The sequence below is a fragment of the Mastigoproctus giganteus genome, chromosome 9, assembly GCF_048544385.1.
Source record: "Mastigoproctus giganteus isolate SK-2022 chromosome 9, ASM4854438v1, whole genome shotgun sequence".
Lineage (NCBI taxonomy): Eukaryota > Metazoa > Arthropoda > Arachnida > Uropygi > Thelyphonidae > Mastigoproctus > Mastigoproctus giganteus.
In genome coordinates this window covers 210,337,231-210,362,451 of record NC_143583.1, presented here as the reverse complement: position 1 = coordinate 210,362,451, position 25,221 = coordinate 210,337,231, and the positions used below count along the sequence as shown (strand labels likewise).

The following is a 25,221-nucleotide window of genomic DNA, read 5'->3' as shown; positions in this document are numbered from 1 at the left end:
GCGCCAATAAACCCCACTTCAACAACAACAACAACCCTCCGATGATACATTTTTTTCTGGAGTGGGGAAAGAATACTGTACCTTCCTTTAATATCAGGCAGTTGCACTTAGCTCACACTACTCTCAACTCCCATGCCTGTAAAGTCTATACTGACAGATCCAAAACAGCCAGTACGGTTGGGGCTGCTGCAGTTTTTCCTTCTCTAACGGTTACTGGCTCACTACCATTAGTCTGCAGCGTCTTCACAGCGGAATTATATGCCATCAAATTAGCACTCAGTAAAATTATTGAACTTTCCATCTCACCTGCCATAGGCAGGTGAGATGGAAAGTTTAATAATTTACACTGACTCGCTCAGTGCTGTTTCTGCCATAAGGAAGAATTTCTCATCTTCTCATCCTACCTTGAAACACATTCATTCTCAGCTTTTTTCCTGCAGGGTATCCAATCAATCAATCAGGTTTTGTTGGATCCCTGGCCATTCTGGTATTCCGGGAAATGAAAGTGCGGACCTCGCAGCTAAACATCCTCAACCAGTAGCCCCAGAACACCCACAGGTTCCTTACACTGATTTTAAGCCTGTTATTCGCAAAGCAAGTTACAACTGGTCACAGATCTGGTAAAGTAACACCAACAATAAACTTTACCAGATAAAGCAAGAACCAAAGCTGTGGCTCTCAAGCCTTTGACAAAACAGACGTGAAGAAGTGGTACTGGCAAGGCTGAGAATTGGACACACTCATCATACCCATCTGTTCCTGATCCTGGGAGAAGATCCACCCCAGAAGATTCATCCTGTGATAGTCAACTTACTGTTAGGCATTTCCTCTTTGATTGTCCCCTATATTGAACCATACGGTCAAACACTTTTCAGTCGGTCTCTAGGTTGAACCTCTCACATGATTTAACTCATATCCTGGGAAATGAAGCAAACATAAAAGAACTTGTAATCTATTTAAAATGTATTGGCCTATATAGGAGTATTTAATTTAACATCTACAGCGGTATATTTCGACTAAATAAACTATGAGCAGACACAATTTGGCGTCAGTAGCCCTTGTGTCGTTAAGCCAAATAACAACAATAACAATCACTTCTAGAACAGTTCCTTTCACATATTGACCAACAATCTTATGTTATAGGAGCATGTTGGCCATAGCAGCCCTTGCGCCAATAAATTCCGCTTCTACAATAAACGGTGTCCACACTTTCAAAATATCCGCTTAAACACCTCTAAATCAATAGCTAATACACAGTTATTAATAAATTTATTACAGATTCTGGGAGATGATTCTAATGACAAAAGCACCATTTACTTTCTTAAATCCTATAGGAATATATGTAAAATATAATTATTACAATAAAGCTAATACCGTATATCATATTCACCATTAGAAAGACACAATATGGCCCTAATATAATTTCATGCACGTTTAATGCATAATTGCCCCTTGTACAATAGCATTAACGTGTTGCACACCGGAGTTTGATTTATAGCGGTAAACTTTAATAAATAAAATTTTTATAGTCTTCAGTAAGAACACAATATATATATAATTTTACGATGTAACCGTTTTAAAGATTAAAATAACCTATCGTTTTTTCGTATTTTAACTTTTTCCTGGCGCAGTATAACCACAATCGTTTTTAAGTTAGAAAAATCAAAATCTCCGGACTTTTAAATTTAATCGAAACTCAAGAGAAATACTCTGTGTGAAAAGGAGTACTGTAAACTTAAAAGCTTCATAAAACTAAAATAATTGGGCTTAGATAGCTTTCTAACACTAAAACAATTGGGCATAGATACTTACCAGTCTGTATGTTGTGCCAGAAGATTCTTATATAACCATCACGATCAGACCTGTTCTGTTCGTGATGGAAACCAACTGCATGTAAGAATTCATGAACAATTATACCCAAGTGGTCACATCGCTCACCTAATGATAGAGGTTGCACAGCTCCCTTTGCACCAACATACGAATAGCATCTGGAAGGAAAACGAAAGCACATGGTATTAACGCATTTAATGAAAGGCCAAAGATTGTTTTTTCGAAAAATTAAACATGTTTTTGAACTGAAAAGGAATTTATTCGAATTCCGAAATTTGTATAGGAATATGTCATTAACACACCCATTATTTTAATACAGGCACTGAAATTCAGCCACCTTCTACTCCCAGCGACGCCCCTCGACGTAGGCACCTGTACGTGGTGAGGAGAACAGGTGCCTACGTACAGGTGCCTACGTCGAGGCACCTGTACGTGGTGAGGAGAACTCACAGTGATGCTGCTGGGTTTCCAGATTAGCATCACTGGGATCTAACGCCCATACCTTGGTTCCAGCGTGTGCACCCGTGCGCCGCGACCCGTGGAAGCGGAAAGGGGGATCCTGGTGGTTGAGGGGCCCAGCCTTAATACACCACTTTGGCCCCTGCTTCGACGAGCCGGGTGGTCCCGGACGGGCCCGACTGGGATCAATCGGCGGGTGGTTTTTACTGCTAGGGTCACTGCGTTCCAATAAGTCTCCCTCCCTTTGGTCCTGGGACGGGATAAAGACTTACTGGTAACGTGGGTATGGTGTTCTAAGCGAACTCGGCGTCCTATTCGTGTACGCAGTACCTGCTAGTTCACGACTGGGCGTCCCCTCCTAGGGCTCCGCGGGGGGTGAGGTACTTAGGAATCAGACACTTTTTCTTTACCCTTATGAGTAATTTAAATCTTTCTTCTTCTGGGGGCCCCAACAAGGCCCCTACCTAATCGATGAGATGGAGTGAGAGCAATTCTGCAAAAAGAGCCAGAACTGAGGATAAAACACTATCTATAACAACGCTTTTCCTCATTCTCCATTCTACCGGAGAGCAGTCAGTTGGGAAAATGTCACTCTTCTTTATCCAGAAAGGATTAGAGGGGTTGGCAAGGTCACCTAAATCTGTAAAACGACCGCGTTCGGCCGACCTTTTGGTCGAAGCTTCTACCACAAAACAAGCGGAAAAAATTACAATGTCTACATCCATAGGGGGAATACCTACCCCGCACAAAACTTTGAACTCTTCAAGAGGCGTCATTTCAGAGTGGGATCTTCTTCATGTCTCTGAAGAAGAGATCTGCTCTGAACTAAAAGACTAATGAGTGACGGCTTTCAAGAGAACATCAATGCGGAAGGTTGGGAATCTCGTCCCTACCCGAGTTCTCATCATGACATTTAACTCCCCACGGCTTCCAAGTTCCATCAAGGCAGGCTGTTTAAACTGCCCAGTGAGGCTTTACATCCCAAACCCACTGAGGTGTTTTAAATGCCAAAAATACGGCCATTTAAAAACGGCTTGTCGTGGTAACCCTGCCTGTGCTCGATGTGTTTCGAAAGATCACGAGAGCAAGGAATGTTCAGCTTCCAAACCAATCTGTATAAATTGTCAAGGAGAGCACCCTGCCTACTCCAGAGCATGCCAGCGGTGGATGGATGAAAAAGAGATCCAAAAACTAAAAACAGAGCTGAATATCTCCTACCCAGAGGCTAGAAAACGCATGCAACCTGTAAATAGCGGGAAGCCTTCATATGCCCAGAAGGTTTCTGCGAAGTGCACTATCGGTACACAAACAGAGATGACTGTACTACCAAGAGAGTCATTCACTCCGATTGCACGCTATTTATTGGGCCCCGAGTGCCAAGCGATATTTGTGACCACAGCGCCTTTCCAGAGTGATCAACTAGTACGCTTAACTGTAAGTTCGTTTCTCCTGAATTTCGAAAGTCCGATAACTCCTGAATATTATAATTAAATAGATATATTCAAATACTATAACCTAGAAAGAGAAGCCACCTTTCTTTAATCCCTGTTTTATTTTCAGTTAATACTAACCCTTTTCTTCGCTTGGGTCACTAGGCGGCACCGCTCTTCCCTCCGCGTGGCGGGGCTGGTAACCTGGGAGAAAAAGACAATCTCCGGGGCCAAAAAGAGCATATCATGAGTAAATCAAACTCAGACTTATCTGGGCTGCCAGACGCAACAGGCGCCATGCCACTGGACCTGGAGGTGGTCCGCTGTGGACTACTCTTCCACCTCTCCAAAACAAATTCCAAGACCATCCTCGAATTCACAACAGACCCCGCAAACGACAGAACAGCAGAAAAGAAGCGTCTCCTCACGCATCTGCAGCAGGCGTGGCAAGCGAGATGGACTACTTCCAACAAAGGCGAAATCACTAGAAAGTTCTTCCCTTACATTAACAGGGTGTTCCCCAGGCTTCCCCCCTGGTTTTCACCTGGTCTTTATGCTACATACCTGTTAACTGGCCATGGATCATTAAAAGGCAAACTGACGGCCCTTGGAATCATCGATGATCCCACTTGCACCTGTGGTGGGACTGAGAGTTGGTCGCACCTTATGTATGACTGCCCCCTGTATGAGGATCTTCGCTGCACCTTCATCACTACCTTGACCTACATACCCAAAGACCAAGAAACACACCTGCTTGATAGTAGGGAGGAATATACAGCTTTTACGCGTTTCGCACAAGAGCTCTTCAGCCGAAGGAAATCCTTTTCTACAGTTCCTGTACCTGCGCCATAGCAGTCCCAAGGAAGACAACAGGCGGTTTGAGACCATGATGGACTTTCATCCAGACTAGACAGTCATGAACTTGACCGCCACACCATCAAACGGACAACTATCTGATGATTGAAGTTTGAAAGCTACCATTGGATCGAATTAAACCCCTGGATTGGACACCACCCGATGTCGATGACAGAGGCGCCAAATGGCGATCCTATCTGTGCTCAATTGTACAGTCACTTTCGACCCCATTCCTTCCCCTTTCTTCGCCTTCACCTGATTGACTGAGTGTACATTGACTGGTTGGGGACGCCTTCGCCTATATCCCCTTACTCTTACTTTCATTCCCCCTCTTCTGTACACCCTGTACTACCTCACTCTATCTAATCGCTGTGTTTTTTTTTTTTTTTTTAATTAATTAATTATTTATTATTATTTTTTCTTTTAATTATTTTTTTTTTTTTTTTTTTTATTTATTTATTTTTTTTTTTTTATTTTATTTTATTTTATTATTTTTTTATTTATTTATTTATTTATTTTTATTTTATTTTTATTTATTTATTTTTTTTTTTTTAACTTGGTCTCCGCTCAGGAAGCTGAGGCGACCCTGACGGAGACTAGCCAGAGAACTATGGGCAGCCTGGCTACCTCCTAGTGGTGTGTGCGGGCAACGTGGGGTTCCATCAGGGGCCCTGCGGCCAAATGCCAGGACATACAACAGAACCCAACACAAAACCACACATTCAACACACAACACTTTTTCTGGCATTTACAGTGTTCTGTATTTCTTCACAGTGTACATATGGCGCAGATGTGGGAAACCACAGGTGGCGCCCGACCCTAACACTATGCACTATGCACACTATATGCCAGACGCAACCCAGATATAAAAAACAAAGACAGTTCCACAGCAAGAACTGCAAAACGCCAAAAAACTGAGCCAGAGAGCTATCCAATTCCAATTCCAACCTATCTGATCATCCATTCAACTGGTGAGAATGCAGTTGGCAAACTTTCTCCATTTAGAGTCCAAAAGCAATTGGAAAGTAGAACAGGATCTCCGAAATCCGTAAAAAGACTCAGATCAGGAGATATTCTCATTGAGACATCTAATGTCAAACATTCTGAACGACTTTTGAAAACTAATTTCTTTGCCGGCCTCCCAGTAACTGTAACGTCCCATAGATCACTAAAGACCTCTAATAGAGTGATCTCAGACTGGGACCTACTAGACGTATCTGAAGAAGAAATGCTAGAAGAACTGAAAAAACAAGGAGTTATTCATGTCAAGAGAATCTCCACCAGAAAAGATGGCAATCTGATCCCTACCCGCAACCTGATCTTGACGTTTAATACACCGAATTGTCCATCATCCATTAAGGCCGGATATCTGGTATGTAAGGTCAGACCATATGTCCCAAACCCGCTACGGTGTTTCCGATGCCAGAAGTATGGACATTCCCCAACAGCTTGCCGGGGAACCCCTACTTGCGCAAAGTGTAGTTCAATCGAACATGATTGCGAAAACTGTAATGCTCCTCAATCAGTATGTCCAAATTGCAAAAAAGACCATCCCGCCTATGCTATAATATGTGAGCGCTGGAGAAGTGAGAAGCTTATCCATAAATATAAAACTGAGCATAACGTTTCTTACCAAGAAATTCTCCTCGACGTGGGCACCTGTACGTGGTGAGGGGACCTCCCAGTGACGCTGCTGGACTTCCAGACTAGCATCACTGGGATCCAACGCCCACAGCCTAGGTTCCGGGCTTACATCAATGGAATCCGGCGTGTTTGCCGTGCGCTGCCACCCGTGGAAATTCGGAAAGGGGGATCCTGGTGGTTGAGGGGCCCAGCTTCAATACACCACTTTGGCCCCTGCTTCGACAAGACGGGTGGTCCTGGAAGGCCCGGCTAGGATCAATCGGCTAGTAGGCTCGCCTGCGAGGGTCAACCGTGTTAATGCCAAGCCGCTACCCTCATGGTCGGAGTGACAGGATTCAGGCTGGCGGCGGTGCGGGTATAGTGTCTGCGTAGCCCTGGCGTCCCACTCCCGAGAGCATTTATTGCATGCCGGGTAGTGCGCGGCCCTTTGGGCTCCGTGGTGGATGGGGAGCTCGGGCACTGAACCATATAAAAAATTCATGAATCCTGATAAACTTACTTCATCAGGGGCCCCAACCTGGTTCCTATCTGAAAGCATAGATAAAGATCCAGATAGCATTATTGCAAAAAAGAGGCAACGAACTGAAGTACCATCAGAACCTGTTCCAAGGTTCCTAATTATACAGTCCACCTGTGAAAAACGGATTGGTAAAATGTCGCCCTTTTTTATTCCAAAAGGGCTAGGCGGGTTAGCAGGTTCACCTAAATCAGTTAAGAGCCTTCGTTCTGGAGACCTTTTAATTGAAACTAAAAATGACAGGCAATCTGAACATCTACTCCGAACAACATCAATCGGAGGAATCCCTACAACATTGACACCACACAGAACACTCAATTATCGAGCGGTGTCATTTCGGAGTGGGACCTTCTGGACGTAACCGAGGAGGAAATCTGCTCCGAATTTAAACCACAGGGAGTTACTGCCGTCAAGAGAATTACTGCACGAAGGGATGGAAAAATTGTTAAAACCAGAAGCGTTATCCTGACGTTTAACTCTCCTAAACCTCTTGACGAGATTAAAGCTGGATACATCAACTGTTCAGTATGTCCATACATTCCGAACTCTTTACGGTGTTTTAAATGCCAGAAGTATGGACATTCTCAAATGGCCTGCCGTGGAGTCCTTGCATGCGCTCGATGCGGTGCAAAGGACCACGAAACAACAGCATGTTCAGCCACAAAACGCACCTGTATTAACTGTGAGGGAGAACAGCGGCCTACTCACGAGCATGCCAGAGGTGGAAAGAATAAAAAGAAATTCAACGGCTGAAGGCAGAGCTAAATATATCGTACCAGGAGGCCAGGAAATCGGTAAAACACCTGAATATCAACAGACCTACCTACGCCCAGAAGGTAGCAGGGAGGGGTTCCGTCGGAACTCAGACGGACATGACCATTCCTCCAAAGGAGTCTTTCACTCCCATTGCGCGGAATCTCTTAAGTTCTCAAAAACCTGCACAAAAGGACCAATCAGCTGCCACTCCTATATCGGTACCTCCTAATGCTCCACAAATTACAAAGGTAGTTATGAAAGAAAAGAATAAGAAAGGGGAAGTCCCCCCTAGTACCCAAGAAAAGATGGATGTCGAGCAGAAGGGGGTACCCGAAGATTCTGTCTTGGAACACTTTGCGGAGGAAGAAATGGACACGGGACAGCGCCCATTCTTCCCCAAAAAAGATAAATCCAAGACGGATAAAAGTAAGCCCTCAGCACCTCGGAAGCCGCCTGATGGACCCACCAAGCCAAAATAATGGCTAAATTCCTACAATGGAATTGTCGTGGGTTCCGGCGAAATACTGATTACTCAAGGCCCTCCTGCAAAAGCACGAGCCAGTTTGCTTTTGCTTGCAGGAGACATATCTAAAGGCAAATGATGATCCCACCATGCACAACATCACATTTTTTCGAAAGGATAGAATTGCGGATGGCTCTGTACATGGGGGAGTGGCTATCCTTGTGGGTAACCAGACGCCAGTGCAGCCCTTGCTAATTACAACCAGCATAGAGGCTGTTGCAATTCGCATTTCTGTGGGATTTTTATTAACTGTGTGCTCCATTTATTTGCCACCAGGGACTGACATCTCCCAGAAAGACCTTGATGATCTTCTAACGCAGTTGCGTCCCCTTTTCTTACTTCTCGGGGATATGAATGGACAAAACACCCTGTTGGGTAGGGCTAAAATTAACGGAAGAGGACGAGTCATAGAGCATATGCTAAATAACAATGACCTTTCCCTTCTAAATACTGGATGAAACACTTCCTTCCACATGCCTACCCGTACTTTTTCTGCCATTGATCTCTCTATCTCCTCCCCTTCTCTACTCCCTTCAATAACTTGGGAAGTGGAGGAGAATTCCATACGGAAGCGATCACTTCCCTGTGATAACCGCGTTACAGTGGGAGACCATGTCTTCCCTTTAGGTTACCACGGTGGAAGGCTGATCAGGCTGACTGGACTGCCTTCAAACATCAGGCAAATTTCGATCTTAGCATAGTCAGTCAAGGGCCTATCAATGATGCAGTTAAGTACATCACAGAAAATATTGTCCAAGCAGCTGCGAATGCTGTTTCAAAAACATCTGCCCGGTTTCCACCATTTCCTAAACTTTGGTGGAATTCACAATGCGCAGCAGCAAAAAAGGCTGAAAACAAAGCGTGGGGGATATTCCGCCGATATCCTACTCCGACCAACCTTATAGCCTTTAAACGTGCACGAGCCAAAGCAAGATATATCCGCCGTCAGAGTCAATATGAATCATGGGTCCGTTTTACATCATCTATTAACCAGTCTACCAACTGTAAGGTAGTCTGGGATAAAATCTGGAAAATGAAGGGAAAATATACATCACACCCTTCTTCAATCCTAGATTACAGTGGATGCGCTTTTGCAGATCCAACTGCAATAGCCAATTCTCTTGGGGAAACATTCTCTAACATCTCTGCAACATCTTCGTATACCCCAGAGTTCCTGGTCCTGAAATATAAAATCGAAAAACAGGCACTTAACTTTAAATCTAAGAGCTTTTATCCCTACAACGGGGCATTCTCTATAGAGGAACTGAAAACAGCCCTCACTCTTTCCAAAGCAAGTGCTGTTGGACCAGATGGCATCCATTATGAAATGATTAAACATCTTTCACCAAAATCTATGGATTATCTGCTCCTTCTATATAACAGAATCTTTATTGAAGGGCAGTTTCCGGTCTCCTGGCGCAAGGGAATCGTTCTTGCCTTTCCTAATCCAGGAAAGTATCCAAAAATCACCATCAATTATCGTCCTATTTCTCTGACTAGCAATATCCTGTGCAAAATCCTGGAGAGAATGGTTAATTCTCGTTTAATATGGTATCTAGAATCAAATTACCTTCTCTCCAACATCCAGTGCGGCTTCCGAAGGCCCCTCGACGTGGGCACCTGTACGTGGTGAGAGGACCTCCCAGTGACGCTGCTGGACTTCCAGACTAGCATCACTGGGATCCAACGCGCACAGCCCAGGTTCCAGGCTTTCATCAATGGAATCCGGCGTGTTTTCCGTGCGCTGCGACCCGGGAAATTCGGAAAGGGGGATCCTGGTGGTTGAGGGGCCCAGCTCCAATACACCACTTTGGCTCCTGCTTCGACAAGACAGGTGGTCCTGGAAGGCCCGGCTAGGATCAATCGGCTAGTAGGCTCGCCTGCGAGGGTCAACCGTGACAATGCCACGCCCCTACCCTCATGGTCCGAGGGAGAGGATTCAGGCTGGCGGCAGTGCGGGTTTAGTGTCTGGGTAGCCCTGGCGTTCCACTCCCGAGCGCATTTATTGCATGCCGGGTAGTGGGCGTCCCTTTGGGCTCCGTGGTGGGTGGGGAGCCCGGGCACTGAAAAATTTAAAAATCTCTATGAATCCTGATAAACTAAATCCTTCAGGGGCCGGAACCCGGTCCCTATCTGAAAATAATGACGGAGAGGCAGATAGCATTATTGCGACAAAGAGACAGCGAACCGAACTACCATCAGGGCCTGTCCCAAGGTTCTTAATAATGCATTCCACCAACGAAACACCGATTGGTAAAATGTCGCCCTTTTTTATACAAAAAGGGTTGGATGGGTTAGCAGGTACACCCAAGTCAGTTAAGAGGCTCCGTTCTGGGGACCTCTTGATTGAAACAAAAAATGATGGGCAGTCTGAACATCTACTCCGAGTAACATCAATCGGAGGTATACCCATAACAGTGACAACACACAGAACACTAAATTCATCGAGAGGTGTCATTTCGGAGTGGGACCTTCTCGACGTCACCGAGGAGGAAATCTGCTCCGAATTAAAACCACAGGGAGTTACTGCCGTCAAGAGAATCACTGCGCGAAGGGATGGAAAAATAGTTAAAACCAGGCGTGTTATCCTGACTTTTAACTCTCCTAAACCTCCTATGAGATTAAAGCTGGATACATCATCTGTCCACTGCGTCCATACATTCCGAACCCTTTACGGTGTTTTAAGTGTCAGAAGTATGGACATTCGGCCTGCCGTGGAGTCCTTGCATGCGCCCGGTGCGGTGCAAAGGACCACGAAACAACAGCATGTTCAGCCACTAAACCCACCTGCATTAACTGTGAGGGAGAACATCCGGCCTATTCAAAGGCATGCCAGAGGTGGAAGGAAGAAAAAGAAATTCAACGGCTGAAGGCAGAGCTAAACATATCGTACCAGGAGGCACGAAAAGCAGTAAAACCTCTTAACATCAAAAAACCTACCTACGCCCAGAAGGTAGCAGGGAGTTGTTCGATTGGGACTCAGACGGTCATGTCCGTCCCTCCAAAAGGATCATTTACTCCCATTGCACGTTATCTTTTAAGGTCCCAAAAACCTGCACAAAAGGACCAATCAGCTGCCACTCCTATATCGATACCTCCTAGTGCCCCACAAGGAACAAAAGCAAAAGAAAAGAATAAGAAAGGTTAAGTAACACCTAGTGCCCAGGAAAACATAGATGTCGAGCCGAAGGAGGTACATGATGAGTCAGTTTTGGAACTCTTCGCTGAGGAAAAATGGACACAGGACAGCGTCCATACTTCCCCAAGAAAGATAAATCCAAGACTGACAAAATTAAGCCCTCAGCACCTCGGAAGCCGCCTGATGGACTTACCAAGTCCAAATAATGGCTAAATTCCTACAGTGGAATTGTCGTGGATTCCGGCGAAATACTGACGACATCGAGGCACTCCTGCAAAAGCACAAACCAGTTTGCTTTTGCATACAGGAGACTTATTTAAAGGCAAATGATGACTCCACCATGCATAACATTACCATCATTCGTAAGGATAGAATTGTGGATGGTTCTGCCCACGGAGGAATCGCAATCCTCGTCGGCAACCAGATCCCATTTCAGCCTTTGCAGCTTACAACTAGCATTGAAGCTGTAGCAATTCGCCTTACAGTGGGGTTCTTATTAACTGTCTGCTCTGTTTATTTGCCACCTGGGATTGACATCCCCCAGAAAGACCTTGATGATCTTATCATGCAATTGCCTTCCCCTTGTTTAATTCTTGGGGATTTCAATGGACATAACACTCTGTGGGGTAGTGCTGACATCAATGGAAGGGACGAGTCATAGAGCATATGCTCACTGACAATGATCTCTCCCTCCTAAATGTGGGAACAAACACCTTCTTCCACATGCCTACCCGTACATTCTCTGCCATTTTTGATCTTTCTATCTGCTCCCCTTCTCTCCTTCCTTCACTTACTTGGGAGGTAGAAGAAAATCCATATGGAAGCGATCACTTCCCCATGATAACAACCCTAACTAATGGTAGACCCTGTCTGCCATTTAGTTTACCGCGGTCATGTATGTCACAGAAACGATTGTCCAAGCAGCTGCAATTGCAATCCCAAAATCATCCAGCCGGTTCCCACTATTCCCCAAACCTTGGTGGAATTCAGAATGCACGGCAGCAAAAAAAGCACAAAACAAAGCGTGGGGGATATTCCGCCGATATTCCACCACTGAAAATTTAATATCATTCAAAAGTGCACGTGCAAAAGCACGTTATGTATGACGTCAAACCAAAGGAAATCTTGGATTCGTTTTACATCTTCCATAACTCAGGCTGCTTAGCTCAAAAGTAGTCTGGGATAAGATCCGGAAAATGAAGGGAAAATATCCACCATGCCCTTCAGTGATCCTCGAGCACAACTGATGTCCAATTGCAGATCGAACTGCAGTTGCAAATATTTTAGGGGAAATATTTGCAAAAATCTCTGCAACAACATCTTTTCCCGCAGAGTTTTTGACCCTGAAAAAGAAAATCGAGAAAAACCCACTGAACTTCTCTTCAAAAGGGCTTGAATCATATAACAAGCCCTTTTTACAGGAAGAGTTAAATGCAGCACTCTCTTTCACGCATGCAAGTGCTGTGGGGCCCGATGACATCCACTACGAAATGCTAAAACACCTCTCACCACAATCTAAGGATCACCTGTTAATTCTGTTTAACAGAATTTTTATTCACAAACAATTTCCGGATTCCAGGCAAAGGGCTATCGTCCTTGCTTTCCCAAAACCAGGAAAAGATCCTAGCAATTAAAGTAACTATCGTCCTATTGCTCTGACAAGCTGTTTGTGCAAAGTCCTGGAAAGAATGGTTAATGCACGCCTCGTATGGTATTTAGAAACAACTGGTCTGCTTTCCAGGACACAGTGCGGCTTCCGAAGAAATAGATCCACTCTGGATCATTTAATCCGATTGGGAACGTCCATTCGTGATGCTTTTATTAAATCCGAGCATTTGGTAGCGGTTTTCTTTGATATTGAAAAAGCGTACGACACAGCCTGGCGATTTGGAATTTTAAAAGACCTCTATAGCTTTGGTCTTAGAGGTAACCTTCCTGTTTTTATTAAAAACTTTCTGTCGAATCGCCAATTTCAAGTCCGTTTAGGATCCACCCTCTCTCGAGTTTTCTCTCAGGAAGAGGGAGTCCCACAAGGATCCGTTCTAAGTGTTACGCTTTTCGCAATCAAAATAAACTCTATCGCAGAACAACTTCCACCCACTGTAAACAATGCCCTCTATCTAGACGACTTTGCTATATTTTGTAATTCATGCAATATGTGGGTCATTGAAAGGCAACTGCAGAAAACCATCGATCATCTTACAGCTTGGTCTTTGGCTAATGGGTTCAGATTTTCATCATAGAAAACTGTTTGTGTACACTTCTGTCGCAAACATAATCTTCATCCTGACCCAGAATAAGGCTTGGGCAAAGTAACATCCCAGTTGTAGCAGAATTCAAATTCCTTGGACTTATTTTCGACAAAAAGCTGACATTTTTACAACACATTCGTCAACTGAGGACAAGATGTGTTAAAGGGCTTAATATCCTTAGTGCCCTTTCGTCAACCTCATGGGGCGCAGATCGTTCTACCCTTCTTCGCCTTTACCGAGCACTTGTCCGTTCCAAACTCGACTATGGGTCTCAGGTTTATGGTTCTGCTAGATATAGTGCACTTCGGTGGTTAGATCCAATCCACCATCAAGCCATCCGGACAGCCACTGGAGCATTTCGCATCTCCTGTCCAAAGCCTTTACGTTGAAGAAAATGAACCATCTCTGTCTCTTCGACGTAAGCAGTTGTCTTTACAGTACGCCTTCAAATTAAAATCCCTGCCCGATCATCCCACGTGGCCATCCGTTTTTGAGCCGCGCTGGGAAAACCTCTACAACACCCGTCGGACTGCCAATAAACGTTTGGGTATTCGAAATCAAGGACTGTTGAATGAACTAGACTTGACGGTAGACAACGTTGCCCAGTCACCAAGGCAATTCCTTCCACCCTGGCACCCCTCAACGTGGGCACCTGTACGTGGTGAGGGGACCTCCCAGTGATGCTGCTGGCTTTCCAGATTAGCATCACTGGGATCCAACGCCCATACCTTGGTTCCAGGGTTACACCATTGGAATCCGGCGTGTGCAGCCGTGCGCCGCGACCCGTGGAAGCGGAAAGGGGGATCCTGGTGGTTGAGGGGCCCAGCCTTAATATACCACTTTGGCCCCTGCTTCGACCAGACGGGTGGTCCCGGACCGGCCCGACTGGGATCAATCGGCGGGTGGTTTTATACTGCTAGGGTCAACTGCGTTCCAATAAGTCTCCCTCCCTATGGTCATGGGACGGGATAAAGACTTATTGGTAACGTGGGTATGGTGTTCTAAGCGAACTCGGCGTCCCATTTGTGTACGCAGTACCTGCTAGTTCACGAGTGGGCGTCCCCTCGTAGGGCTCCGTGGTGGGTGAGGTACTTAGGCATCAGACATTTTTTCTTTACTCCTATGAGTAATTTAAATTCTTCTTCTGGGGCCCCAACAAGGCGCCTACCTAATCGATCGTCAGATGAGAGTGAAAGCAATTCAGCTAAAAGAACCAGAACTGAGGAGAAAACAACATCTGTGACACCTCTTTTCCTCCTTCTCCATTCCACCGGAGAGCAGTCACTTGGGAAAATGTCACCTTTCTTTATCCAGAAAGGATTAGAAGGGATGGCAGGTTCACCCAAATCCGTAAAACGGCTGCGTTCGGGAGATATTCTAATAGAAGCATCAAATATAAATCAAGCTGAAAAATTTTTGAAAGCCACATCTATAGGGGGAATACCCATCATCACAACCCCTCACAAAACTTTGAACTCTTCAAGAGGTGTGATATCAGAGTGGGATCTTCTTCATGTTTCTGAAGAAGAGATCTGCTCTGAATTAAAAGAACAAGGAGTAACAGCTGTCAAGCGAATATCCATGCGTAAGGATGGGAATCTTGTCCCTACCCGAGTTCTCATCCTAACATTCAACACCCCAAGGCCTCCAAGTTCCATCAAGGCAGGGTACTTAAACTGCCCAGTGAGGATTTACGTTCCAAACCCACTGAGGTGTTTTAAATGTCAAAAGTACGGCCACTCACAAACAGCTTGTCGTGGTAACCCTGCCTGTGCTCGATGTGGTGCTAAAGATCACGAGAGCAAGGAATGTATAGCTCCTAAGCCTAATTGTATTAACTGCCATGGAGAGCACCCTGCATACTCTCGAGCATGCCAGCGGTGGAAGGACGAAAAGGAGATACAAAAGTTAAAAACGGAGCTTAACATCTCCTACCCAGAGGCTAGAAAACGCATACAACCAATAAATAGCGGGAAGCCTTCATATGCTCAGAAGGTTTCTGCGAAGTGCACTATCGGTACACAAACAGATATGACTATACCACCAAGAGAGTCATTCACGCCGATTGCACGCTATTTATTGAGTTCACAAAAGCCCACCACAAAAACACAATCAGCTGCTACTCCAATATCCGTACCTCCTAGTGCTCCACCACTAACAGAACCAAGTGGTAAAAAAGAGCAACCAAAATTAACAGAATCAATGGATGTAGAGGACAAGGAGGCACCGGACGATTCAGTCTTGCAACTCTTTGTGGAGGAAGAAATGGACACCGGACAGCGTCCATCCTTCCCCAAAAAAGATAAAGCCAAGACTGATAAAAGTAAGCCCTCAGCACCTCGGAAGCCGCCTGATGGACCCACCAAGCCAAAATAATGGCTAAATTCCTACAATGGAATTGTCGTGGATTCCGGCGAAATACATGTGAAATCAAGGCCCTCCTGCAAAAGCATGAGCCAGTTTGCTTTTGCTTGCAGGAGACATATCTAAAGGCAAATGATGATCCCACCATGCATAACATCACAATCTTTCGTAAGGATAGAATTGCCGATGGTCCTGCTCATGGAGGAGTGGCTATCCTTGTGGGTAACCAGACCCCAGTGCAGCCCTTGCTAATTACAACTAGCATGGAAGCTGTTGCAATTCGCCTTACTGTGGGATTTTTATTAACCGTCTGCTCTATCTATTTGCCACCTGGGACTGACATCTCCCAGGAAGACCTTGATGATCTTCTAACGCAGTTGCCTCTCCCTTTCTTACTTCTCGGGGATATGAATGGACATAACACCCTGTGGGGTAGGGCTAACATCAATGGAAGGGGACGAGTCATAGAGCGAATGCTCAATGACAATGACCTTTCCCTTCTAAATACTGGAACAAACACCTTCTTCCACATGCCTACCCGTACTTTTTCTGCCATTGATCTCTCTATCTGCTCCCCTTCTCTACTCCCTTCACTCACTTGGGAAGTGGAGGAGAATCCATACGGAAGCGATCACTTCCCCGTGATATCCTTGTTACACAGTGGGAGACCATGTCTTCCCTTTAGGTTACCACGGTGGAAGATTGATCAGGCTGACTGGACTGCCTTCCAACATCAGGCACATTTTGACCTTAGCACAGTCAGTCAGGAGCCGATCAATGACGCAGTCAAGTACATCACAGAAATCATCGTCCAAGCAGCTGCTAATGCTGTCCCAAAAACATCAGCCCGGTTTCCACCATTTCCCAAACCTTGGTGGAATTCACAATGCACAGCAGCAAAAAAGGCAAAAAACAAAGCGTGGGGGATATTTCGCCGATATCCTACCACGAACAACCTTATAGCCTTTAAACGTGCACGAGCCAAAGCACGTTACATCCGTCGTCAGAGTCAAAAGGAATCGTGGATCCGTTTTACATCATCTATTAACCAGTCTACCAACTCTAAGGTAGTCTGGGATAAAATCCGGAAAATGAAGGGGAAATATACATCCCACCCTTCTTCAATCCTAGATTATAATGGATGCGCTATTGCAGATCCAACTGCCATTTTGGGGAAAATGGCAGTTGGCTCTTGGGGAAACATTCTCTAACATCTCTGCAACATCTTCGTATTCCCCAGAGTTCCTGGTCCTGAAACATCAACTAGAAAAACAAGCACTTAATTTTAAGACCAAGGGCCTCTAGGCCCCGAGTGCCAAGCGATAGTGACAAGCGGTTTTTCTCTGCGACTCATAAAGTGATCTTTGAAAGTGATATAGTTCTATTTTTTGTTGTGCGATTTTCTTCCGTTTTGTTCACTTAAAGCGGTTCTTCACTTAAAAAGTCTTACGTAAGAACCCAGAAAGGGAATCTACCTTTCTTTTTTTGTATTTATATTAAATACTCACACTCTACTAACCTAAATAACCGCTTGGTCACTGGTGGCACCGCTCCTGCCTCCACGTGGCGGGGCCGGTAATCTGGGAGAAGAAAGACCTTCTCCCAGGGCTAAAAGGAGTAAAAATGGATACTCATGATTTCCCACGATTAGAGCCAAAAAGCTCTCAACATGACAGCCACGAAACCGATCATGACTTCTCATTGTCGAAAAGACAAAAAAAGGATGCAAACAAGCAGGAATCTCCATCTTTCCTGATTATTCATTCTCTGTCTTCACAACCTGTCAGCAAGCTCTCTCCTTTCATCATACAACGATGCCTTGTAAATGCAGCAGCATCTCCAAAAATGGTGAAACGTCTTCAGTCCGGTGACTTGCTAATAGAGACCTCTCACCCGAGACACTCAGACCTCCTGTTAAAACTTACATCTTTAAGTGGAATTCCAATTCAAGTCACTCCACATAACACCCTGAATTCTTCCAAGGGAGTGATCAGTGAATGGGACCTATTGAACGTTCCCGAGGAAGAAATAATCCAGGAACTAAAGGATCAAAATGTCACTCAGGCCAAGAGAATTATGATACGAAAAGACGGCACCTTAGTCCCAACACGTAGCATAATTTTAACCTTTAGTTCACCGAACCTACCATCCTCAGTGAAAGCAGGCTATTTAAACTGTCGTGTTCGGCCCTTTATCCCAAACCCTCTGAGATGCTACAAATGTCAGAAATTTGGCCACTCCCAGACAGCATGCCGTGGAGATGCAACATGTCCAAACTGCGGTTGCAAAACTCATACTCAATCGGAATGCAAGGCTCAAACCCCACAATGTCCCAATTGCAAGGGCAATCACCCAGCTTACTCCAAAGATTGCGATCTCTGGAAGTTAGGAAAACAAATACAGAAATACAAGACTGAAAATAAAGTATCTTTTCAAGAAGCTAGAAGACAAGTAAAATTAAGTATTCCAAAAACCACTTATGCTTCGGCTTCCCATAGTTTCAAATCAGTAGCATGTCAGACAGAAGTGTCAGTCTCTCCCAAGAAATCGATCGCCGACTGGGCTCGATTAGTACTAACAACTCAACCTACATCTGAATCACAGTTAGTGGACCAAAGTAATAATACGCCACTCACAGTTCCAACTCAAAACGTAACCCACAGTACAATGACAGAAAAATTGCATAAACCAGATCCTGTGGAGGTGAAACAACCAACAAGCATGGATACTGATGATATGCCAAACCAAGAGGATTTTCTTGAATTGCATGCAGATGGAGATATGGAGGATAAAAATGATTCAGGACGCCCTAATTTTCCCAAAAAAGAAAAATCTAAATCTGACCGTTTCAAACAACCCATGCATAAAAAGCAGACAGATTCAACTTCCTCTTACAAAACCAAATAATGGAACATGTTATCCACTGGAATTGTAGAGGTCTTCGCAGTAACTTAGATGATATACACGAATTAATTCATCACTATAAACCTCTTGCAATGTGCTTACAAGAAACTAATTTGACATCTCTGGTCTCAGTTTCAATCAAAAATTACACTGTATTCAGACAAGACAGGGCTGACTCCAATAACCCTCATGGAGGGGTAGCGATACTCGTGGACTCAAGCATCCCCGCCAGACGTATTCCATTACAAACATCCTTAGAAGCCGTTGCCACGCGTGTTGTTAATGGTATTACTCTAACATTGGTTTCCATTTATCTTCCACCTAGTCATCAATATACTATTCAGGAACTTGAAAATCTTGTCATGCAGTTACCATCTCCGTTTTGTTTACTAGGAGACTTTAATGCACATCACCCGTTATGGGGTTCCCCCACCTCAGACAGACGAGGTAAGCTTATCGAAATGCTGATCGATAGGCAGAATTTAACATTATTGAATACTGGGTCTCCTACATATGTCCACCTACCTACGGGCTCAACATCTGCCATAGACCTTTCCATCTGTTCCCCAATCCTTTTTCCAAGTATAGATTGGATATCTCTAAGTGATCCTTATAGCAGCGACCACTTTCCGTTAATCTGCAAAATTCAAACATCCTATTCCCTTTCAACAGAAAGTCCAATTAAATGGAAATTTTCAAAGGCTGACTGGGCAAAATATAGATCGCACATCTCATTTGACAACGATATCATTCAGTTCGGTTCCATCAATAGTGTTACTGAGCATATCACAAATCAAATGCTGGCAGCTGCATCCGTCGCAATTCCTCAATATCAAGCAGGTAATAGACGAAAAATAAATTACTGGTGGAACGAAGATTGCAATAATGCAAAAAAAGAGAAAAACAAAGCATGGAATCTTTTCCGCAAATATCCTACCACCTCCAATCTTATTAACTATAAACGGCTCAGAGCTAAAGCTCGCTATGTCAGACGCAAAGCAAGAAAAGAAACGTGGATTAAATTCGCCACATCAGTTAATAAAAATACCGACATCAGATTAATCTGGAGAAAAATAAAATGTTTGAACAATAAATTTCCACCTCTATCCACCCCGATACTAAACTGGAATGGACAAGAACTCTCTAATCCCACAGAAATATCAAATGCACTGGGAATTGTATTTTCTCTGTTGTCTTCTTGTAATGCTTACGATCAGTCATTCCAAAAACGCAAAACAGTTGCAGAGAAAACCAGACTGAATTACACTGACAATTCTGCTTTATCTTATAATCAACCATTTACCATGTTTGAGCTACAGCAATCTCTTACAAACTCAAGAAACAGTGCTGCTGGCCCTGATGGGATATATTATGTAATGCTCCGAAATCTAGATCAAAGATCACTCTCTTCGCTGCTCATATTTTATAATCGAATCTTTTCTGAACATATCTTCCCAAGCGGCCCCGAGTGCCAAGCGAGTGATCATAGCGATATTTCCAAAGTGATTTGAAAGCGTTTTTTCTCTAAGCGACAGATTGTAGAGATTGTTAAAACCCTCTTTATTTATAAAATTATTTAATTTTGGCTTTTTCTAAATAAAGAACTAAGCTTCATATCAAGGAAGGAAAGACCCTTTCTTTTATATTTATATATATATAACCAATTTCTCTAACACACTAACCACTAATCTCTTATCGCTTGGTCACTGGTGGCACCGCTCCTGCCTCCACGTGGCGGGGCTGGTAGTCTGAGTATTAATCTAATACTCAGGGCGAAAAGGAGCAAATATGGATCCATTAATATCACCAACTGTAGAGCCTACGTGCTCGCATGAACTTGAGTCATCTCAAGCAAAAAGAATCAAAAAAGATGATTCTTCACATGACATACCTGCTTTTCTAATTTTACACTCTTTGTCAACGAAACCTCTTAGTAGCTTATCGCCATTTCTTGTGCAGAAAAGCATAGAGGCTGTAGCAGGTACTCCCAAAATTGTCAAACGCCTTCGCTCAGGAGATCTTCTTATAGAGACTTCCCATCCCAGTCATTCTAGACAACTCCTGAAGCAAACGACCTTCGGAGGCCTTCCCATTTCGGTAACCCCGCACAGAACTTTAAACACCTCAAAGGGAGTCATCTCGGAATGGGACCTCCTTAATGTTTCTGAGGAAGAAATTGCCGAAGAACTTAAAGCACAACGTGTTGTCGGTGCTAAAAGAATTATGACCAAACAAGATGGTGTCCTTACACCCACAAGAAATGTTATCCTTACCTTCAGCAGTCCGAATCTACCAGAATCAGTAAAAGCTGGCTACCTTTCCTGTAAGATCCGACCATATATACCAAATCCACTTAGATGCTTTAAATGCCAGAAGTATGGTCATTCTCAAACAGCATGCCAAGGTAAGACAATCTGTCCCCTGTGTGGCTCATCAGACCATTCCCAAACTGAATGTACAGCAGCTACGCCAAAGTGTCCCAATTGCCAGGGTACTCACCCCGCATATTCTAGAACTTGCGAATTATGGAAAACGGGAAAGAAAATAATGAAGTACAAGGTAGAGAAAAATGTATCTTACCAAGAGGCACGTAAACAAATATTAAATGTGATCCCTGCCAAAACATATTCCAATGCAGTTAAAAACACTAAAGAATTTTCTACACAGACTTATATTACTATTCCTCCTAAATTATCTCTTATTCAATGGGCTAGATCCATCCTTGCGGATGGTGAGACACTAACAGCAACAAAGACAAAAAGTCCATCAAATTCTACTAATACAAAGCCATCCAAGCCACAACAAGACGTTCCAAACTCAGGCACATTATTAAAGGAGAAAGATGTTCATCGTACACAAAATAAACCAACTGAACGAACCATGGAAACCGATGAGAAATTAGACAATGATGATGCTGTTCTCATGCTTCATGCTGATGATGAGATGGATATTACTCGCCCAGTATTTTCAAAACGAGAGAAATATAAACAGGATCGAGGGAAAAACAAACGATCAGACCAATCCATCTAACCTAAACCCAAGTAATGCAGAAAATTATTCAATGGAATTGTAGAGGACTAAGAAGTAATCTTGATGAATTAAAATACCTAATGCACCAGCATGATCCTGCATGTATTTGTCTACAGGAAACTTATTTATCATCAAATTATAGCCCACACTTCTCACGGTATACACTATATAGACGTGACAGATGTTCCGATTCTCCAGCAAGAGGAGGAGTAGCAATATTAGTTCGTAGTAATGTACCATCGAAACCCGTTCAGCTTTCCACTAATCTAGAAGCAATAGCCGTTCGTATTGTTCTTGGGATTAATCTCACCCTTGTCTCCATTTATATTCCACCAAACGTTTCATGTTCCATTGCAGAACTTGATAATTTACATAATCAACTACCCCAACCTGTATGCTTTCTAGGTGATCTAAATGCTCATCATCCTTTGTGGGGTTCCCCGAACATGGATCGTAGAGGGAGGATGATCGAAACTCTACTTGATAACCATCACTTAACACTACTGAATACCGGTGTGCATACTTATATTCACTTGCCTACAGGTTCTAGCTCTGTTCTGGATCTGTCCATATGTTCCTCGTCCATATATCCTAGCTTTGATTGGACAGTATTAACTGACCTTCACAACAGCGATCACTTTCCTATAATTTGTGAAATACAGACGGATACAAACTATACATCTAACCAAAAAATTACGTGGAATTTTCACAGAGCTAACTGGGAAAAGTTTTCGAAAACAGTGCAATTTGATAACCATTTGATTCTTTCTGCATCTATTAATAATGCCACTAGACATATAGTAGAACAATTACTTGAAGCTGCTACCAGCGCAATACCGAAAGTTAACCTTACGAAACAAAGGTACAATAATTGGTGGACAAGGGACTGCTATCTTGCCAAAAGGAAACAAAACAAAGCTTGGAACACTTTTCGCCGAAATGCTACAATGGAGAACCTTATAAACTATAAACGGCTGAAAGCTGAAGCACGCCGAATTCGTCGAAAAGCTAAACAGGATGCGTGGATTCGATTCAGTTCTACCATCTGCAGAAACACTGACCCCAGAATAATTTGGAGAAAGATCCGTATCCTCAGTGGAAAGTGTCAACAAACCAAAGCCCCAATCTTGTCCTGGAAAGGAATAGATATTTCTTCTCCAACTGATATTGCAGAGGCTTTAGCACAAACATTTGCAGTCACTTCATCATCTCAATCTTATGAAGACTCATTTAGACGCAAAAAAATGTCCATGGAAAAATATAAAATTAACTTCGTTACAAAACAACCTCATTCTTATAACCTTCCGTTCACTATGAATGAACTCAACGAAGCTCTCCAGAATTCTAGAAATAGTTCTGCTGGACCAGATGGCATTTTCTATATAATGCTTTGCCACCTGAACTCAAACTCAAAATCTATATTACTGAAATTTTACAATAGAATCTTTGAGGAGAATGTTTACCCTGATACATGGCATCAGTCAGTTGTGGTAGCCATAGCGAAAGCCGGGAAAGATGCTTCCTCTCCCAATAGTTATCGTCCTATATCTTTGACCAGCTGTTTAGGAAAGATAATGGAAAAGATGGTACACAAGAGACTTGTCTGGATTATTGAAGATCAAGATGCTATATCATGCCACCAATTTGGTTTCCGCCGTAACAGGTGTACAACTGATGTCCACATCAAGGTTGAAGCTCACATTCGAAATGCTTTTCTTAAGAAACAGCACATGGTAATGATAACATTCGATATTACCAAAGCATTCGATACAACCTGGAGATATGGAATCCTCCAAGACTTATACAAACTTGGACTGAGAGGTAACCTGCCTAGATTCATTCAGAATTTTCTTCACCTCAGGACCTTTCAAGTAAGATTCCAGAATGAGCTGTCCAAAATTCACACACAAGAAGAAGGAATACCTCAGGGATCGATTTTAAGTGCCACACTCTTTGCATTACGTACCAGTAGCATTATAAGAGACATCCCAGCCGCGGTAGAAGTTTATATGTATGCAGATGATCTTGCGATTTCCTGTCAATCATCGAACATGGCTACCATCGAAAGACAACTACAGATAGCAATAAACAAAATTGAAACTTGGACAGAAAGCAACGGCTATCAATTAACCGAGGGGAAAACAGCAGCAATACACTTCTGTAAATTACGATCGCTTCATCCGGAACCTGTATTAAAACTGAAAGGCAGAGAAATACCGATGACAGACTGCATAAGATTATTGGGTCTGAATTTAGACACCAAATTAAATTTTCGTAAACATGTGACCTATCTACGAACTACGTGCCTCCAGAAACTAAACATCCTTCGTGCAGTATCCTCAACATCTTGGGGTGCTGACAGACAGTCACTGCTCAATTTATATCGTGCTCTAATCCGGTCACGATTAGACTATGGAGCCATAGTATATGCCTCAGCTAAAAACAGCATCTTACGGTCTGTGAACACCATTCAACACAGTGCCCTTCGATCAGCACTAGGCGCCTACAGAACCTCGCCAGTTCAAAGCTTGTATATAGAAGCACACGACCCTCCGCTTTATCTTAGAAGACAACGCCTACTCTGCCAATACGCTGCTAAAATAAGAAGCTTTCCAACTCACCCCTGTTGGGTATATCTCAACCAACCTTTATGGTCAACACTTTTTGAATCTAAACCTAATGAACCCAGACCTGCTGGAATTCGTCTTCAAGAAGTAATAAAAAAGTGGAAACTCGATCTCAATAAAATTGCGGAAAATGAAAATATGCCTTTACCCCCATGGAATAGACATCATATAAACATTGATCTTTATTTTGCTCAGTGGTCAAAAAATACCATTCCACCATGTAATATCCGACAGTTGCATGCCAACTATACTTCGCAACACACTGGGAAACTCATAATCTATACGGATGGATCTAAGAGCCAATCACATGTAGGTGCAGCAGCCGTGCTCCCATCGCATGTAATTTCAAAATCCCTTCCAGTTGAGTGCAGCATTCTATCTGCAGAACTATATGCTATACAGCTTGCATTAAGTGAAATATGTCAACAGTCGTCCCTCTCTGTCCTAATATACTCGGATTCACTCAGTGCTATTTCAGCCATACAGGGTAAACGACATTCTCGTCATCCTTTCCTACAAGAAATTGACTTTCTAATCAACATCTGTCAAAAGAAACAATCTGATATAACCCTTTGCTGGATCCCAGGACACTGCGGAATAGAAGGCAATGAAAAAGCAGACATTGCAGCTAAGTCAGCATCAGAACTGCCAAACAGAACAATGCTAGTTCCACACACTGATTTTAGTCCAATAATTATTAGAGAAAGTGAAAATGAATGGTCCCAAATATGGAAAAATGAAATCAACAATAAACTACATGAAATAAAACCTAATCCAGAAATATGGAACTCAAGCATTAGAGAGAGTCGCAGAGAAGAAGTAATACTTGCCAGACTGAGAATTGGCCATACTCATTTTACTCATTATCATCTATTGGCAAACAAAAATCCC

At 43.5% G+C, this 25,221-nt stretch overlaps 1 protein-coding gene across 1 annotated transcript in view; it reads right to left on the bottom strand.

Moving 5' to 3' along the window:
• LOC150081093 (astacin-like metalloprotease toxin 5) overlaps positions 1–25,221 on the bottom strand; it is a 157,270-nt gene that overhangs the window by 131,046 nt on the left and 1,003 nt on the right. Inside the window, exon 3 of the mRNA XM_090380915.1 lies at positions 1,813–1,988. Within this exon, the coding sequence (XP_090237041.1) occupies positions 1,813–1,988 (176 nt within the window). The remainder of the gene's footprint in view (positions 1–1,812; positions 1,989–25,221) is intronic.